The sequence below is a fragment of the Eurytemora carolleeae genome, unplaced genomic scaffold, assembly GCF_000591075.1.
Source record: "Eurytemora carolleeae unplaced genomic scaffold, Eaff_2.0 scaffold379, whole genome shotgun sequence".
Classification (NCBI taxonomy): domain Eukaryota; kingdom Metazoa; phylum Arthropoda; class Copepoda; order Calanoida; family Temoridae; genus Eurytemora; species Eurytemora carolleeae.
The window spans coordinates 91,668-112,038 of record NW_019396286.1 but is presented as its reverse complement, the minus strand read 5'-3'; the positions used below and the strand labels follow the sequence as shown (position 1 = coordinate 112,038).

At 32.7% G+C, this 20,371-nt stretch overlaps 1 protein-coding gene across 4 annotated transcripts in view; it reads left to right on the top strand.

Annotated features, from left to right (window-relative positions):
- The window catches only part of LOC111700175 (zinc finger E-box-binding homeobox 1), a 47,391-nt gene extending 27,221 nt beyond the window's left edge, over positions 1-20,170 (top strand). For 2 of the 4 annotated variants that reach the window (XM_023471004.1, XM_023471006.1), the window contains exons 2-6: positions 14,401-14,874; positions 15,155-15,321; positions 15,679-15,819; positions 15,907-17,335; positions 18,563-20,170. In XM_023471004.1, the coding sequence (XP_023326772.1) occupies positions 14,401-14,874; positions 15,155-15,321; positions 15,679-15,819; positions 15,907-17,335; positions 18,563-18,801 (2,450 nt within the window). In that variant the 3' untranslated portion in view covers positions 18,802-20,170. Of the gene's footprint in view, positions 1-10,041; positions 10,173-14,400; positions 14,875-15,154; positions 15,322-15,678; positions 15,820-15,906; positions 17,336-18,562 lie in introns of those variants that run through there. The other 2 variants (XM_023471007.1, XM_023471005.1) reach the window with 2 other exon arrangements.
- Positions 20,171-20,371: the final 201 nt, after the last annotated feature.

The window sequence follows — 20,371 nt, the reverse complement described above, 5'->3', positions numbered from 1 at the left end:
TCTTTTTTAAGTTTTTCTAAATTTTGACTGTTATCAATGCTTTTTTATTAGAAATGTAATGATCTAATTGTCTAATTTTCTATCTGTCTTTCTGTCTATCTATCTATATAGATATAAATATCTAATATATATATATTAATGTATGTAAAATTAATCCTATGTGCGAATTTAATGAATTTAAGCCGCGTCTAAAATCCCCAAAAACCGGTTTCTATTGAGCGCCGACTTAAATCTTGAAAAATTTAATACAAATTTGAGTGGAACCAACAAAATTTGAGCCGCGGCTTAAATTTAAACCACGGCTTAAATTCTTTAAATTCGGTCTCTGGTCTAATTAATATATCTCACAATTATAAAGGGTGCCCTAAAGTTTGTGAAAAACATTATATAGAGAATAAATAGTAAAATCATGTGAAAATGCTATTCAATCAAGATATAATCATATGTAAATATGTTCGCTATTATTGGACCAAATTATTATTATTATAAAGATTTGTTCACACACAAATATAAAAATACATATATAAATGGTTTAGTTTAAATTTGTTTAAATACATTTTTTTTAAAAATACAGCTTTCCAAAAGAAAAGAAAAAAACATGCAAAATTATGCACAAATAGACGACATTAATCATTACTCACTACATAACATATTTATCATTTCAGTTATTACGTTATCATCGAATCCTTCAACATAAAAATTATTCGTTCTTGTATTTAAAAGTTCTTGTAAAACCAGAACTTTCCATTCATGGTCCAATGGGACATCAAAATATTTCATTTGTTTCTTAACTAACATTTGACTGACATTTTTTAGATAACCCATGGCCCGTGTACCTGGGGGTGACAAAGGCTAAAAAAATGACATTTTGAAATTCCACGGGCAACGTCAGACAATCCGGTAAAATCATAGCTCAAAACCAAGCGCGGGTAAACAGCTGGAGTAACTATGAGGAATAAAATAATATATATCTATTTATCTATCTATCTATTTATCTATGAAAGTAGAATGATAGTTGATCCTAGAGCCAATCTATTATTATTGTATCCTGTATATACCTTAGGAAATAAAGAGAGCTCTAGCTGGATAAACGAATAAAGAGAGAGTTAGGAACTTCCTGTTTACTTCCTGGTCAAATTTTTCTCATCGTTTTCCTCAAAGCATTGCTTTATGATATGTGGTGATAAATATCAGGATGTATTTTAAATATTCACTTGACTCGTTTTGGCGTAGATGTGTTTTTTTATTTATTTCACAGATTGAATGATTTCTTTTTGTTTCAATTTAATGTTGCAGAGCACAGTGCGAGGTATAACAAATTCCTGGCATTAATTATTTGATCCGAACCCACATTCCTAACTGCAGATATATTATTGTAAAGTTTAATCTCAAATACTACAATATAGGGCAGTGTACGGTAGAGCGAGGGTTCTTTATTGGTCGTTACTGTCAACAGTAAACATACCTGCTCACTAACAGACAAGCACACAAACACACAAACACATACACATATTCTCCCCACTGAAGACAAACAAAAAGTTAATGGACGTGTTTTTCATAATCCGGAATAAAGATGATCATGTTTTTTAACAAAACATGAAACAGAATATTGAAAAATGACAAGATAGAACAGGATATAACAGGATATAACAGGATAGAACAGGATAGAACAGGATAGAACAGGATAGAACAGGATGGAACAGGATGGAACAGGATGGAACAGGATGGAACAGGATGGAACAGGATGGAACAGGATGGAACAGGAAGGAACAGGACGGAACAGGACGGAACAGGATGGAACAGGATAGAACAGGATGGAACATGATAGAAATGGAAAGAACAGGAAAGAGCAGAATAGAACAGGATAGAACAGGATAGAACAGGATGGAACAGGATAGAACAGGATGGAACAGGATGGAACAGGATAGAACAGGAAAGAACAGGAAAGAGCAGAATAGAACAGGATAGGATCAATACTGAATATTCTAAAATAAGGATTTAACCGGCCAGTTTGTAGACAAAAAGAAAGTAATGGAATAATGGAACAATTTTAAAACAGAATATTGAATGAAGCGAACAAATAAGGAAATATCATACCGATTATGACATGAAATAATAGGAAAAAAATATTATAAAACAAAATAGAAAAGGAATAATAAGAACAGTATTTAACAGAAACTTATAGGACGTGCTAGGATAAAAGTATAAAAAATAGAACTGTATATTGAACAAGAAAGAACAGGAAAAATAATAAGAGTTCAAGATGTTCAGCAGAAAAAAAAGTTTTTTAAACAAAGTAAATAAGAAAAGACAGAATCCTTTTTTTAACTCCACGCTCTATTTTAAGTGTCTGTTTTGGCTTCTGTTTAAAAGGATTCTTTTTAATTTATTTCCAATCAACGAATTCTTTTCATGACAATCCAAATTTCACCCTTTTTATCTAAGGAATTTATTCATTTCAGTTTTATTTGACAAACAAACAAGTACATTCAGTCTAGTCTAATTATTCTTAAGTAAATGTTTAGTGGTTCAATTGTCATTTAATATTATTGTCTTCCAGTTTAATTGTCCTTTAATGTAATTGCCTAGTAGTTCAATTGTCCTTTATTATAATTGTCCAGTAGTTTAATTTTCCTTTAATATAATTGCCTAGTAGTTTAATTTTCCTTTAATATAATTGCCTAGTAGTTTAATTGTCCTTTAATAAAACTGCCTAATAGTTTAATTTTCCTTTAATATAATTGTCCAGTAGTTTAATTTTTCTTTGATATAATTGCCTAGTAGTTTAATTGTCCTTTAATATAATTGCCTAATAGTTTAACTGTCCTTTAATATAATTGCCTAGTAGTTTAATTTTCCTTTAATATAATTGCCTAGTAGTTTAATTTTCCTTTAATATAATTGCCTAGTACTATAATTTTCCTTTAATATAATTGCCTAGTAATTTAATTGTCCTTTAATATAATTGCCTAATAGTTTAATTGTCCACTAATCCACAGAACTCTATTTGTATAAATCTATTTCCCTAATAGGTTTCCCTTAATACCTTTTCAGCAATTTGAAATCAGGTTAATTTTCTAAATGGGTTTTACAGGGTTAAAAAAAATACAATTCTAAAAACATTTCTTTGATATTTGTCATATAAAACATGTTGTGTATCGTGTATCAATCAATTCTAAATATCATGTCTAAATTTTTTAACATTCTGTAACGTATTCTCATTGTTCTATTAAGTGTGATAATCTATAGAGATTTAATATAATCTATATATTCGATAATATGTAGATATAAATTAAACCTACAGTACTTTGGAATGGAAGAGAGGAGGGGGAGGATTAACCCATATTGAAATATTAAATTAACGATTGTGTTTTTTTTTCAAGATAGATAAAGAAGAATTTAATTATTGCAGTACTATTTTAAGTTTCGATTTGAAAAACGAGATGAAGACGATTAAAACTGTACGAAACAACACTTTGTAATTTACAGATGTGTCAGGGGGGGGCAACAGATGTTACCAGTCCCCCTTCAGCAGATTAAATATAATATATATTAATACATGATTAATACATCTAAATATATTACACACCTCTCTCAAATATTATAACTAATATTTCCTTTATCATTATTTCAGGTTTGTTTGGAAAATTATTCTACATTATCAACTGTCTATTTAGAGGTTTATCTATAATCTAAATATTCCAATTTGGTTTAACAAGACATCATTAAAAATTAATACAAATTATTGTGTCTTCCCTTTTGTGACTTAAAAATGCTGAAGTGATTAATGAAAGTGTCTTAGATTTTCTCTGATGCTTTTTTAGATGTATATAAAAGACAATTTATAACACTTTGACTTTTCATACACATCAATGATCCAGGTATTTGAAATGAAAAAAAATTACATTTAACTGGTATCTGTATAAATATTTTTATAACTGCTACTGGCAATTCTATGAAATTGAAACGGAAGTTAAATTATACTTAACTCAAACCGGATATAGAATTGAGATATTGAAACCAAGATGGTGGCCGAGTATCCGGTTCCAATAGATAGAAATACCTAGCCCTTGTTAAGAATTGCAACATTGCAAATTTAAAAGTTGAGACTGATATATTAACTGAAAAAGATTAACGTACTTAAAGGACAACAAATTGAATGACAACCCTTTTCTTAATAAAATAATCGTAATTAGAAAATAGAAAATGTTATTTCTTTTTAATTTGTGAAACAGGGAAGGGGAAGGTAGTTTTGAAAAGTAAAGAAATGGAGGGAAGGGAAAAGGCAGAGAAGGAGAAGGTATAGGGGAAGGCAGAAAAAGGGGAATGTAGCGAATGAAATGGAAGAAAAGAAGATGGTAGAGAAGAGAAGGGAAAGGTATGGAAGAGAAAGGTTCCGGGGGAAGGGATAGGAAAGGTAGGGAGGGAAGGGAACGAAAAGGAAGGAGAGTTGAAGGTAGGGAAGAAAGAAATCGGAGAGAGGGGAGGATATAGAAGGGAGGGAAGATATTGAAGGGAAGGGGGGTCGGACAGGAGAATTAGGGAATCACATAGTTTTCCACGGAAAATCATAACGTAAACATTTTTTACTGCTTCCGCTCTCTTTTTTCTAAATTTTACAGTCTATCTATCTATCAATCTATCTTTCTATTTATATTTCTGGTCCTAAAGTCCTGAAATCAGTATTCTGCTTGAGATCCATAAACCCCTCCACGCAGTATGCTCACATAGAAGGTTATATATTCAAACTTAAATTTAGAATATTTAGAAAACTTTTGTTTTCTTTTTCACTTTTATTTTTCTTTCGCTTTCCTTTACAAAATGTTTTTGATTTTCCATTTCTTATTGTTTCTTGTCCTGGACTTATATTTTCGGCCTCATTTTTTAACTTTTTTACATTTTCTTTGCCTTCGCTGCGCTTAGATTGCGAATAAACTTTCTTGAAAATTTCGGAAAATAAACGAACATTTTAGAACGATGAAAACTCAAAAATTCTCAAAGTTTAAAAGCTCTTTATGAAACGTTTAACATAAATATGATAAAAGAAGACGAATGAAGAGAGATTTTGTGAAGCTATATATTCTAATGTTTTCTATCCTCTGTATTTGCTCATATTATCCAAAGTACTCTGTATAATTACAAATTCCGGAACTTTTTTCCCCTCACTCAATCATACACAGAGAAGCCTTCTCTGGAGGATTATGTAGAATATACGGTGGTATCTAGAATATAAAAATTGTAAAGCGATATGAAATAAATCTGAAGTTTGTTAATGCAATCTATGTTTGTAGTAATACCCTACTCCAGAATGGTTTCTCTAACACGTATCTATCCAGATACAGTTCAGTTTCATTTAGCAATCAATGTTTAAACCGGAATACAATCCCGTAACTATTGATCCCAAATCAAAGGGGGCGATTCTCAACCTGTTTATCAACACAGGGATCACACGGATACAATTTTATGATCTATCAACGCCTCTACCACTGGGCGCGATCTCGTTAGCTATCAATATCAATCTGAAGCTCGCAACTATCGCTCCAAATTATTAGGGGACAATCCTCCTCCTGTCGATCAAAACAGGGAACCACACGGATATAATCTCGTGATCTATTAACGTTACTAACAATGGGCGCGATCTCGTCAGCTATCGATATCAATCGGAAGCTATTAGCTATCAATCCCAAATTAAATGGGATGATCTTCAACCAATTTTTAAAGTAGAGAACGATTACTCTCTCGCAGTAAACAGTAGAGAGTTACTATATCAACTAGTATATTTTTGGTTTATATGTTACAAGTTAAACTTATTAGACGTAATTACAATTCCTCGTCGTTATCTATATCACATGATTAAGGTAATTATTTTACGTATTACAGCACAGTTGAAATCAGCGCAATTAAGATGTACGTCATTTTATATCCCATGATTTAAACTAATCATCCTACGGATTCAATTGAAACGCAGTTTTAATGAATAATGGTTTTACGTATAAGTTTACAAACATAGCTTGTTGATAATATACAACGTACTGCAGGTTTACAGAATATCCTGTTATCCGATATTTGCTACATGTTGTCTATATGTAGCTTTAAAAATTTAGAACGAAAATTGAGCCACAATATACATTATACACGTAGCTCAGTAATATGTTAATTAAAACTTATTATTTTAAGACTGCAGTTGATCGGGATAATAAATAATATAATTCACAACAAATAAACATTAAGAAGTATATTTATGTTTAAAGGAGAAAGGTAGGAAGACAAAGGATAAGAAGTAACTAAAATATTTCGTAGATTTTGTCTAAGTATGTTAACAAAAAGTTGAAAGGTTTGTAATGAGAAGAGGCGTAAAGAAGAGTCTGGACTGGAGGTACGGTGGGGTGGGGGGGGGGTTAAAAACTGGAGGGGGGGGGAATTAAGAGAGGGGTGAAAATAGATGGAAAAAAGAGGATTGAATACGGGAAAAAATGATGGCTTAAGGTAAAAGTAAATGAATAAAGCTCTGTTAGTTGAAGGGTTGCTGGTATTTATTTATCATGTGTTTTGAAGGTGAATTATTCGGGGTCAATATTTCAAAACACTTCTTTGTTAGGATATTTAAACTGTTTTCAAAGAAACGAAGATAAGCATTGAACCCTAGAGTTTTTAAAATTCTACGAAGAGTTCAGAATTTTGAAAAATATAGAGAATATTGGCTGTTGAGACGGTATTTGTCCGTTTTACCTTTCAGTTTGATGATTTTGTTCTAATTTCTAATTTCTCTTTAACGTGTTTCCTTTGTCTAAGGATTAGTTTAGTTCCTGTATTCAGGATTTTCAGTTGATTGCCACAAATCCCCAAAAAAGTGTAATGATTACTGCTTTTAAACCCCCACTCCCACTCAGCTGCCTTCCCTTGCTCCTCACCTGCCCCCCCCATACCTTTCGTAATCCTACGGATATATCTAGTGAGCATGTATCTGTATTTAATGGATGAATGGAGAATTGAAGGCTCAAAAAAAGATTTTTTACCACATTTATATTGATTATTAAAAACTCCTGAATCAACCAGGGTACGTACACTTTTACATCCAAAATTTACTTTCATTTTCAAAAAAGTTTGAGAGGGGTAGAGGGTTTGTGTACATTTTTATTGTGTCGTATAAGAACAGCCCAGGAACTGGTTTATTTTAAATAAACAATAAGCCAGGCCTTCGTTGCGTCATAGTCAAATGTGTATTGTATGCAATCCCCGTCACCTTTTTTTATAGACCTTGGTAAATATTATAAATGGTAAATAGTAATATTTTTGACCCAATAGTTGAATTAATGTGTAAAATAATACCAACAAAATTTATAAACTTATAAAAATTATTGCAATTCAGCAGAAATTGATCAGAACATTGATTCATCTGTCTATCTGTCTCTGTATCTCTTAACATTTATCATTCTAAATTCTGATAATCTGTCTTATACATCTCCAGGCTTAGTAATGCACACATATTCATATTAGTTATTCAGTCTGTTCAGGGGCAAACCCTCCCTCTTTGTAAGAAAGAATCCCACCAGGTGTGATAATATGGTAAAATCTGTGCTCTATATAAACTCTAAATACCTGGGCTATACTGATTACAATAGAGGCAGGTGCAACTCCACTGGAACCCCATACCTGGAGCTAAGTAAACACATAAACTAAACCTTTCTATGCTGAAGCTATGGAACACATTACTATGCTGGATCGGAGCTAAAGAAACATTAACAATCACATCAACCTTACTCTCATTGTAATTACCTATACCTGGAGCTAAGAAAACACACAGACAAAACCCATATATATATATATATTTATATGACAAAACCTTATTCAATCTTATTCAATTAAGCCTGGAGCTTAACCCGACCTAAATCTCTATCCAAATGCTGGAAGATAAACGCTAAATCTTATTTCTGTATATATCGAGTCTGATAAACAAGAAAATTTCTCGTGAATCCATCTCTCTCACACCTGGACGAATTCCTGAAAAATTTGGCGGGAAATATTCAATTCCTCATCCGGCTTATCATCTGGGGGGTCGTCTTGTCACCCAATTCACTCAGGGAACTGAGGTCTCTTATTGAATAATCACCATTTATACATGTTTATTTTGCGTACTTTTCATTTATCTCATTCTTTACACCTCATAATTTTCTTTTTTTGATCTAAATCCAATCATCAATTCATTCATCGGTCTATTCTATTCTGTTCTATATGTTACAACCATTTCGTTCCTTCTATTGAGGAAAATACCAAATGTAAAACTATAACAATACCTTTAACTGAACTTGGATATTCTCTTTTCTTTAATGTTTATTCTAAGCCTGGATCCCACCTGCCATATACCCACCTTCTCTATCCATCTGTCTATCTATCTGTTTATCCATCTATCTTTCTATAGTGGAATGCTACACCATGGGTTCCTGATTTGTTCCCCATGTGCTGAATGGTCAGGAACAAGAAACATTATTTAGTCTCCTCCTTTCAGGGCCTTTTAGCGCCACCTTATTACACGCATAACCAGCATAAAATATTATTGAAAAATTGTTAAGTAAAACATAATTATCAGAAAGTATATCCTTGGTTTGGTGCATTTTATTCAAGTCCCTAAAAAATGGCTGTTTACTACTTGTTACAAATGGAATCTTAGTTACTGGTCTGAGTGAAATGGGCTGTGCAAGTGCTGTGCAAATGGCTGTTTACTACTTGTTACAAATGGAATCCTAGTTACTGGTCTGAGTGAAATGGGCTGTGCAAGTGCACGGTGCACGATTGCAGTGTTTCATGATTCATCGGATTAACTATATTATTCAACCTATTTCATGGTGTTATGGGTTCCACTGTAAGTATATACGCAATACGTATAGATTTATTTATGGTTCTACTGAGAACTCTGTGGTTCATGTTTAGCAGAAAATAAAATCTAATTTTAAGATATTCTTGGGGGAATTATACTAGGATAAGGATAGGGATATTTCTGTCGGAAAGTCAAAAGGAAGATGAACTAGCTTTTTAAGAACATTTTTTTACTTAAAATTCTGTTTTCTTTTAATTTAAAAACAAATTCCCAATAAATTCAAGAAAATGATTTCTATAAAAAACATTTTGTAAATAAAGATTACATCCTAAAATATTTAACGAAACAATTTAGCAATTTAAAAAATTAGTTAAAAGGGGTAACGAGGTAAACTAAAATAATATTAATTTCTCTTTCATGTAAACGCAAAATTGCATATTTTTTAAATCTGTTTCGAATGGTTTTTTTTTAACTATTTGAGTCAGTGAAATGAGAAATGTACACGGAATAATTGCTTGTGGGTGGACTGCGGTTGAAGGTGGGTACGATGATTGAGCACCTTACCCTTGAGGATGATACGGAAATTTACCTTTTTTTGCTGTAACAAGACGATTTTTATGAAAAACAAAATAAATAGTGAAATGCAAAATTTCTTGTATTTAGTTAAGTTTCACCCTTTTCTAATGGGTAAACAACAAGGAGTGGGAGGCAGGGAAGTAGAAAGGGTTTGTGAAAGGAGGGGAAAGTAGAAAAAGAGGTGAAAGATTTTATGCAAGACATTATAGCAAGAAACAAGTAAAAAATTAAGAACGAGTTGGTTTCAAAATTATATGATTATAGGAGGATGAAAGTGGTTAGAAACTGTTCTGTTAAATGCGTCTGTTATGCCTAAAATTTTATTTTCCACTAGGTTAGAGAGTCTCTTTCAGGCACTCGAGATTTGAGTGTTCTAAATGAATTGAATGTATAATATTTTGCACTAAATCTCAATGAGCATGTTTGGTTGCACGTCTATTGTATATAACTAGGGGAGACCAGGTATTTAGTAATGTCGGGGGGGGGGGGGGGTCTGTATCGCCGCTGACATAAACAGTAGGGACCAGGCTGATGTTGCCCCTGTCTGTCCAACCCGGTGTGTCACCTCTATATCCCCAGATGGGTATATATTGGGGTTTACACGGTATAGGTGTGTTAGGCAGATGTGTGTATTCACTATTCAGTTCAGTTCAATACCGGAGCTAGGACAGGACACATGTGATATCAAGCTCAATCGTTAAAAACCTGCTTCATGATAATCTAAACATACGTGATCTATTCAATATGCTAGCTCACCTATTTCCTATTAGTTCAACTCACTGTAAGTAGGATTTTTAAAGGTTCGAACTACTGTTTTGGTCGAGATCATTATTTCAATTTTTTGTATCCAAAATATTACACGCATTTAAAGAGTTTATATCTTTTTTTAGTTTTGAAAGATCAAAGCTCGGCGACTACGGTGTATATATTTGATTTGATTAGATTTGATAAGATATGTTTTGCTCCATGTGAAGGTCTTTATCAAATTATTTCTACGTTTGAGAGAAACTTTCAGAAGAGATAAACTTTTTCCCCTCCAACATATTGACATTCTGACAGGCGCAAAAAATACGGCCAAGCAAATATTGCAATAATATATTTTTCCAAAACAATTTAATAAATTATGGACAAGTACTATGAGTTCGTTAGTGTAGATATAGGCGATCGATTCAGAGGAAGGCCCTTCTATTTTAAACCTGAAATACAAATTAATTATAGTCTTGTTTGGTTATCTAGGGATCTGAAGGAATTTCTTAAAACTACTTTAAAACCCCAGGTTTACCCAATGAATATACCTTAAATATTCAGGTTGACCCTACTTAATAAATGATATCCTAAGTTGGAAAGATCAGGCTTTTCTGGAAATCTGAAATTTCCTTATACTCAATTAGAATTGCTGAACCAGACCATGAAAATTTCTTCGGTTCAAACCAGTTCCCCAATCCAAATTGGTTTATGTGCTAACCCTACTGAATCTACCTATTACTCCACAATTCAGAGAATAAACCGAATATCCAGGTTCAATGGCCGGCCCCGAGATATAAGGGATGACCATACTAAATATACCTGAAATATCCAGGTATTGAGGCTGACCCTACTGCTAATGGAAATATAACACTCTGTAAATACTTGAGTTAAGATATATCAACACACAGCTAATTGCAAATATATTTTAATACTAGTCTGCTGCAAAAAAATATATCGTAAATATAAATATATATATGTATATAAATATATAATATGTATAACCCATGTTTATTGACTGATGAGGATCGAGAGATCTGAAACAGTTTGTATTAATAAATATGAAAACGGAGAAGCTGTTCTGATTATTGCTTTATTAGTTATATATATATATATATCTTTTAATATATAAATATACGTATTTAATTAAAAAGATACATACAAAATTAAAGAGATATACACTACATTTATGTGTATATTTTCTGCTGCATGTAAATGGTGAGAAACGTGTCTTAACCCATCTTTAAATCAGTTTTATTTAGTAGAGATCATTTACGTTTATTTAGTAGAGATCATTTACGTTTAAAAAATATTCTCGATCCTAAGTTAAGTGAAGTTGAAATGCAATTTATGATGTTACCTTATTGGATTGGATATCTTAAACTTTTTTTGTAATTTTCAAACTTAGGACAGACCTAGTAATTGAAACAAAATATTTCAAGCTGATTGGAAAAAATTTGTTAGGAATGTCCCAAGGTAGTGTTCAAGTTTTAAAGTTAGGTCATTACTTAATTATTTAGAATATCTATTCCCATCCTGACTCAATGCCTTTATTTGATATATCTACTTCTCTGAGGAAGTCCCTAAACCCTATAAAAGTTCCGCCTTTTGACCCTCCCAACCCGTGTTCATCTATGCGGAAAATTTGTCCTGTCAATTTTATAGAAAAGTAAACTTTTCATTTTTAAATTACTCCACGAGCCGTAAAAGTTTCAGCTTTAAAGATTGTACCTGAAAGCAAAACAAAAAAATAAATTTTAAAAATGGCAGTGGATAAGCCTGACCCTAGAAGTTAAAAATAGTTGTTCAATAAACGTGTGAAATAATGTGCATGACTCTAAAGGCCTTCAATTAAGCTCTCAAATTCACTATGGTAAAGTTAAAAAATATATGAAACTAGCTTAGGAACCCAGCCAAGGTTACTAAAAGTTATTTCCGCCGTTTACCCGCACTGGAACGATTTTAAGGGGAAATATTTCGCTATTAAAGATTACAACTTTATATATATATATGGATGACATGATACAAAGTTAAAATTATAAAAATACATGATGTTTTCTCAAATTTTGATGTGATATTTTAAGTTGTACGTTGATAGAATGTATTTTAATGTATTTTCTATCTATTCACTATCTATTAACTATCTACTAAGTATCTAATAGTTCCTACATAGAAATTTTTTAAGACTTAAGAAGAAAAGGAAAAAACTTTGCAAAATCATATATTTACTAAGTGTAAATATTTTAGTGATTGTGATTTGAACAGCGAATTATCACAATTATAGTGCTTTTTAGTATTTTATTCTTATATAGCAACAAACTCAAAATTTCTAATTACAATATCTTTAGAACCTGATTGTATAAACCATTGTGACTTCAATATTATATCAGATATAATAGGTGTCATAGTTTGAAATGTCAAAGGTCTACGACATCGGGTTACAAAGATATAAAAAATAAACAACGTTTTTGGCAAAAACTCAATTCCCTTTGAAGAAAAAGTGGATTAAATCAGTATTTGAACTTCCTTTAGGGGGTAAGTTGGGAGACGCAAAAAGCTTTTAAAGATTGACCGACCCTAACTGGGGTTTCAGCGTCATAGCGTCACTAACATCACACACCTTCAGCCTTCTAGTTTCAAATTATAAACTCCAAGTAAATTATATAATGTGCAATGTACATGGTACAATATCTGTATATAATGTACAATGTACATTCTACAATATCTGTATATAATGTGCAATGTACATTGTACATTATGTGCAATGTACATTGTACATTCTACAATATCTGTATATAATGTGCAATGTACAATATCTGTATATAATGTGCAATGTACATTGTACATTCTACAATATCTGTATATAATGTGCAATGTACATTGTACAATATCTGTATATAATATATTTGTATATAATAAAGGGAAACTTTAACAATTTAAATAGTAAGGAAAGTGTGTATTTTCTCTCCGTTACGCGGGAAAGGGGTTCCCTCGTGACTGCAAATATAGAACAAGAGTCTTTTCCTTAAATTTATGATCTGCGTTCGTTAGAACAAGAGTTTTAATTCCACATGCCAAATAAGTAATATAAGTAAAAATACAAAAAATAAGAAATTCAGAAAAACTATTTAACTATATATATATATATTATATAATTTACGCAAATCCAAGAACAAGCTTCTTAACTTTGCATTTAGATAGATAACTACTGACAACACGTCTAATTCATTAATATATATCAGGATATATCGTTGAAGCAACTCACTTGAATAGTTATTAATGAAGTTTAAAGTTTGGCAAAACATTTAAAAGTCAGGTTAATCACTTCCACAGCTATTGAAAATTAAAGCCCCCCCCCCCAAAAAAAAAATATACCACTCCTATAGAAAAAATGTCATTTCAAACATGATAAAATCAATATCACGTTTTGGAACTTTTTATTCTATATTTGAAAATATTTCTTCTAAAAAACGATTCAGTTTCAATATTTTTTTAACGTAGGTACACACTACTACACTGTCTGAATATTTCAAAGTAGTTTGTATCTTGTTTATATTAAATACAGGTTTGCCAAGTTTTTTTCTTTCTTGAATATAGTGTTGACATAATTTTAATAAAAAACTGTCAATAGAAAAATAGCGCACTAGAATAAAGTACGCTGCGCAAAATATCCTTTTAAAATTAAATTTCAGCTTTTTATCTAGATATGTCCATTATTCTTCTATAGTGTCTATCAATTTCAAGTGTCTTTTAATCTCTTTTCTCTATCAATTTTAGAGTCTTCCATTTTGAAAATATTTTCTGTTTTTGTCTAACTAACTATTTGTCTGTCTGTACTCTGTTAAGACCGTTAAACTGTCCCAACCCTCCTCTCCCCACCACGTCCTTTTATAATGAACCATTTCCGCCCAACCACCTGCCCTGACAAACCAACCAATGAGAGCTAAGCAATTAAACTAGTTGAACCAATCCCAGCTAAATCCAGGTACACAGGTCCTGTACCCCAGGTGAAGGCCAATCAGAACTCACCTGGCCTGATTACAACCAATGAATGTAACTCTGGGCCACCTCCCCTTACCTGTCATTGGAGGGTTTACTGTCGTATAATTCAAAATTTATTAATTATTAAGTCAGCAAATGTGATTTTTAACAAACAAAAAGATATAGCGGCACACCCAAAAAGTTTTTAATAATCATTAAAGTAGAGGGATAAAAAATTTTAAATTCACGAAATAAAAATAACAATAATATTAATTTTTTTTCAGTTGAAACCGACTGCACAACCGACAGCGGTGTAGACAGCGAACCCTCACCGTCCAGTCCAGACTCCGACACGGGGTCAGGATCTCCCCATCCAACTGAGGGGTCAGATTCGCCCTTCCCAGACCGAACAGATTCACCCCAACCCTTGCCAAGCTACCCGGGAGATAATTCCAAACCTATCCTACAGGAGAGATCAGACGATGTATCCAAACTCTCAGTTCAATGTGAAACCCTGAGAACCCCTGAGTCCAATCAAAACTTGAACAAAAAGGAAGTTCAAATAATTATGACTCCGAACAACAGCTCCCTTCAGTCCAATTATAATGGAAGTTTAAGCTCCCTGGAGCCAGGCCTGGAGGATGATAAGATGGAGACCGTGGAAGCTCTATTGAGCCTAAGCGACACTTCTCGAAGTCCCGGAGGAAGTCCTGACAAAACCATGATAACCATCCTGCCAGCACACAACCCGGATAATGGTATTCAATATTTAATATCTTTCTGCCTTCAATTTTTACCTTCTCCATCAATAAAGCGAATACATTTAATTTCTTTACATTTGTGTTCTCATTTGCAACTTTTCTTTCCTAGTTCTATATAACTTTGCAGCCTTGTAAAAATGGGTTGTAAGATCTGTTATTGAGATCTGTCCAGTGTCCATGTCTCATTTGAATATGTTTTCTTTAATAATGATAATAATAAAAATAATGATAATAATGATAATAATAACAATAATAATAAAATAAAACTCTTCTCTAGAGTGTGTTGTGTGTGGACTCTGTGGAGTACCTCTGGTCTCCCTTGAGCCCCATACCTGCTCCTCTCCTCCTCAACCCTACCCTACTCAACCCTCTACCCTCAACTGGAAATCATCTGGTTCAAACCTCTCAACACAACTACAAGAGTTCTCTGCAGATACTCAAGTGGTAATTTAAATTCTTCAGTTTTAAAAGGAATTGAGTCTTTGCCACAAACTCTGGTTCATCCCTAAATCTTTGCAACCCAATGTCGTAGAAATTATATATTTCATATAAATGATTAATGTTTGATTAAATAATCTAAGCTTGAAATATCAAAGGTTTATACCATTAGGTTACAAAGATTTAGGGATTAGAAAATTTGAATGTTTGGAAAAGATTCCTGTAGTTATCATGTTTATCTAAATATATATGATGAAAAAGAAAAGATCAAAGAATCATCTAAAATAAAATTTAGAATTTAAACGGTTCACATATTTTTTCTCTACTAATGTTTTGATAGTTTAAAAAAATATCTTTGTTTAGCAGTGTTCGGTGTGCAAGAAGGAGTTTGCAAATGTGTATAGGTTGCAAAGACACATGATAAGCCATGATGACTCCGCGGTCCAGAGGAGATTTAAATGTACAGATTGTGGAAAAGCTTTTAAGTTTAAGCACCACTTGAAGGTAAATTTTGGACCTCTTGGTTTTTTGTCGCAAAATTGCTATTATTTCCTTATTCTTAACAGCAAAATTGATTTTATTTTTGCTCAGGAGCATGTCAGAATCCATACTGGAGACAAACCCTTTGAGTGTAACTTCTGTGGAAAAAGGTTTTCTCATTCTGGTTCCTACTCCTCGCATATGACGTCCAGGAAGTGTCAAGGAGGGAAACCTTCCTCAAACGATGAATCCACCAGCTTTAAGATGGAAAATACGTATGAAAACCTCCACTGTAGCTCCGACGACCTCCATTCTCCAGTCCAGGACGGTCCGATTTCATTCGCCAAGAAGCTTTCAATCATTCCTGAATCTTTTCCGGATAGATTTCAGTCCTCACCTTCTCCCACTCCAGATTCTAGTTCTAAGCCTATCCAAGATCTTAAACATAGTTTTCCGTCCTTCCTTCTCCCTCATTCTCTCGGTCTAGGTAACCTTCTAAAAACAGAAGAACCACAAGGAGTGTTAGACCGACTACACTTAACTTCACTCCTCTGTGGACTGCAGAGACCGGAGACAAGAAAACCTGCCATGGCAGAGGCTTTACTCGCCAACATGAGCCTAATAAACGGATTGAACGGAGGAATACTGAACCCTGAAACTGGAAACCTTAGAACCTTACTGGAGCATGTAAATCTTGCTGTTACAAGATCCCTCCTAGAGGATAACCTCCTCAGATGGAATTCGATGATCCCTCGACCTTGGCCGGCTCCGGAGAAACTAGGTTTACGGCACAATAGCTACGACAGTGACGGAATAAGTGACGAAGATACATTATACATAGAACCGGATATTGAGATGACTGAAAAGGAAGAGAAAAAGAGCCGAGTTCGATCTTTGATATCTGAGGAGCAGTTAGGAATTTTAAGAAGCTGTTACAAGATCAATCCTATGCCAAGGAAGGAAGAACTGCTCCAAATCGCTGATACAATAGGACATCCTTACAAGGTTGTCAAGGTCTGGTTTCAAAACTCCCGAGCCCGGGATAGAAGAGAAGGAAAGCATCCTGTATCGTCCTCTCCGAAATATCCAACCCCTCCACCGTCTATTGGTTCTATACTCCAGTCTCCGGGTAGTACTCCACCACCTGGAGCTAAACGAGATCTGATTCCACTAGACCTGATACACCGGAGAGATAACCTGCCCCTGGACCTTACAACCAAGCAGCAACTAAGTCCGAGTTCAACCCCACCTCCCCTTGTAGTTGCCGAGCAGGAGAACACCCAGGAGGAGTTCTTTATGAAGCAGGAGGAGGAAGAGGAAGATGAGGAAGAGGAAGATGAATATTGTAACAAACGAAGTTTCGAGCAAATGATCCGGGAAAAGCTGGTAAATTTAACTCCAGATCGAGACGTGGTTGAGTCTGTTCTACGAAGGGATGTAAGACCAGAGGAAGATCAGTCCGGACTATTTAATTGTGATCAGTGCGATAAAACATTTACTAAAAAGAGTTCAATAACAAGACACAAATATGAGCATTCAGGTGAGATCCTTGTAATACCAATAATGGTATTCAAATATTTAAAAATATGTATAGAGTACACACTACTCATTCATTTTAAACATTTTTACGCATGCATTTTTTTAACTTTTCCAGAGCTTAAGATTTTGATTTAATACATGTTTTTTTTATTACTCTAAACCTGAACATTTTAAAATTTCTTAAAAGTAAAGCTTAATATTTCAGGTTTGAGTTGATTTATTAAAGTGTTTAAAGCTTGAAGTTTCTGATCTGTTACCTAGAAACATTTCAGGGGTGTTTATACTGCATAATTTACAAAAAAAAATATTTTTCTATAAAAATTACAAAATTTCTAATTGTAAAAAAATTTTTGTTTACTTTTCTTGAAACATTAACCCCTGAAAATAAGCTAGATTACTCAATTGATTGAGATTGATCATATTTCAATCTTGTTTACACTAAATTTTATATTTTTACCAAATTTAGAACTTATAGGTTGACAATATCATAAAACTACAAAAAAAGCAGTATACGTTCGAATCAATCATTACATCATGGAAAAGACGTTTTTATAAAAATGTCATGGCAGAGTTTGAGACTATTTACTCTTATTTAGCAAAATATTTAAATTTTTTTGAATGACTGAAAAAAACAACAGCTTACATAGAAACTTTTTTTCTGTATTTTCCAAATCTAATAATTTTTAGTACTGAGGAAAGAAAAAATCTCCTAAGCTCGAAATGAAATTACCAATTCAATCATCTTCTCCAATCTTTTACTGCAATTGATAGATTCAGTCAATACAATTATAGAAATAAAAAACAAATAGAAAAAAAGAACTGTCCTTATGATGATGATAAAATCAAATTTACATTTAATTTAAAATTTTTTTTTTCTGAAATCTCAATTTTGATAATGATAAAAACAAAATTGAGTCTTTGCCACAAACTCAAATTTTTCAATCCCTAAATAGTATATATGTTTGCCATCTTATGGTGTATAAAAATCAGAGTACGCGTATAGAACCCAATTCTTTACATTCAATTTTGTTCACCTTTTAATCTGAAATTTCAAATTTTATAAGTAAAAAAAAATTCATGTGAACTGTAATCATTATATTTTCTCAGACCTATATAATATTTTAAAGTTTCATTTTTCAATAATTAAAAGTTTACAGTATAAAATATATGATATATATATATATATTTCAAGATTTAAAAAAAAATAAAGATAATATTTGTATTTCAGACCTACGTCCACATAAATGTGCTGAATGTGACAAGGCTTTCAAACATAAACACCATCTCACCGAGCACAGACGACTTCATAGTGGGGAGAAACCGTTCCAGTGTCCTAAATGCCTGAAAAGGTTTTCTCATTCTGGATCCTACTCCCAGCATATTAATCATAGGTTTTCCTACTGCAAACCCGCCAACTTGCCAAACCAAACCATCAAGCAGGAAACCATGGAAAACTTGGTTAATTGAATACGGTAAATTTATCTGTGGCTAAAATCTGTGAAATGGTTTTAAAATGCATTTTTGGAGAATTTTGCCAAACTACCAGTTACTGAGCGTCAAAACAAAGTCTTCGATGATGGCATTATTTTCCTACATATTATAAATATATTTAAGCAAAAAATTATTTTTTGCACTTGTGCCAAAATCTTTCCGATCTCGATGTCCGAGGTCGAGCAAATCCTTCCTCAGCGACAGATGTGATGAGTTGATGATTACTCTATGCAACCTTCAGATCCCTCTAGCGGGGGTTTTGGAAGCTAGATCTAATTCTAGCAAAGGGGGATTTGAAATTAGCGTTCTAATTAAAATCAAAATAAGTATTCCCAGGTTTTCATTGTTCTTCTATTTGTAAGTATGATAGTACGCAAAGTGGAGGAGGATTTTCTAGCATAAAGTAACTGGACGCTTTTTTCAGACCCCCCCATACGTTTTATAGTTATTATTTCTGTGTTATATATATATATAAATAGTATACTCTGAGAAATATGTGAATTCATATGTGCCAATTATGTAAAAATACTCATCGTATAGTTTATAGTTATTTATCCAAAAAGATTGATGTAAAAATGAGCAACTAAAACAAAATGGTTAACTACAACAATGATCATGCAAATGTGTTACAAACAATTTAGATATGAAATTAAATGAACATAAATGAAAATTTCAAAAACCACCAATTATTAATATTTTTTATAATATGAAACTTGTTACAGCCGCGCCAAAGACATAAAAAAGATTATAATCCTAAAATTCTATGCTTTCTTCATCAATGCTTCTTTTAATACCGCTTTAATTCAATTTTTCTGCTTTCGCCATGTTAACATTATATAGAATATCGTCTAAGCTGGACTGGGAGCTACAAAAGATCAAGTCTAGTCATCTGTCAACTTTCGAGCCTAATATATTCAATGCAACTCAGTGAAAATACCAGTTAAACAATCAGGCCTCGTTTTAGAAAAGGCATAATTTCTTTCAGCTGTATATTGTTCAAATTAAAAATAATTCGAAATATTTTTGAAACCGTTGATATTAATCATTTTGGGATTTCGGGCATTATCCTTGTGTACATAGGGAAGATGAATCTCAAAATAGAGCAATATTTTTCATTTTATAAGTTTTCTCTCTGTGTGCTTCTTCAAATGTGAAATCTCACGCAAATGTAGTCCAAAAATGTCGGTGCTCGCAATTCCATGAGATTTATACTGCTCTTCTCAGCTCAAATATTCATGTACACTAGCTATGTACACTGTCTGCAGTACACTGCACTTCACCATTCCAGTATACATAGAGACGTTTTTTACGCAGTGATGGCTTTAAATAAAATATACAGTTTATATTTCATGTTTTTAAATGAGAGAAAAGAGAGTTATGATTATCAAAGAAATAGCTCTTTTCGTAGCTTTTCTGTATTTTAAAAATAATTTTTAGTTTATTGTTTCTTAACTTTTAGAACTTATCAAATTTCCACACTAAAGATTCAGGAACAGTTTTGAAAATTTATTTTTATTAGCGATAGAAATATTTAGGCTTAAGTTTG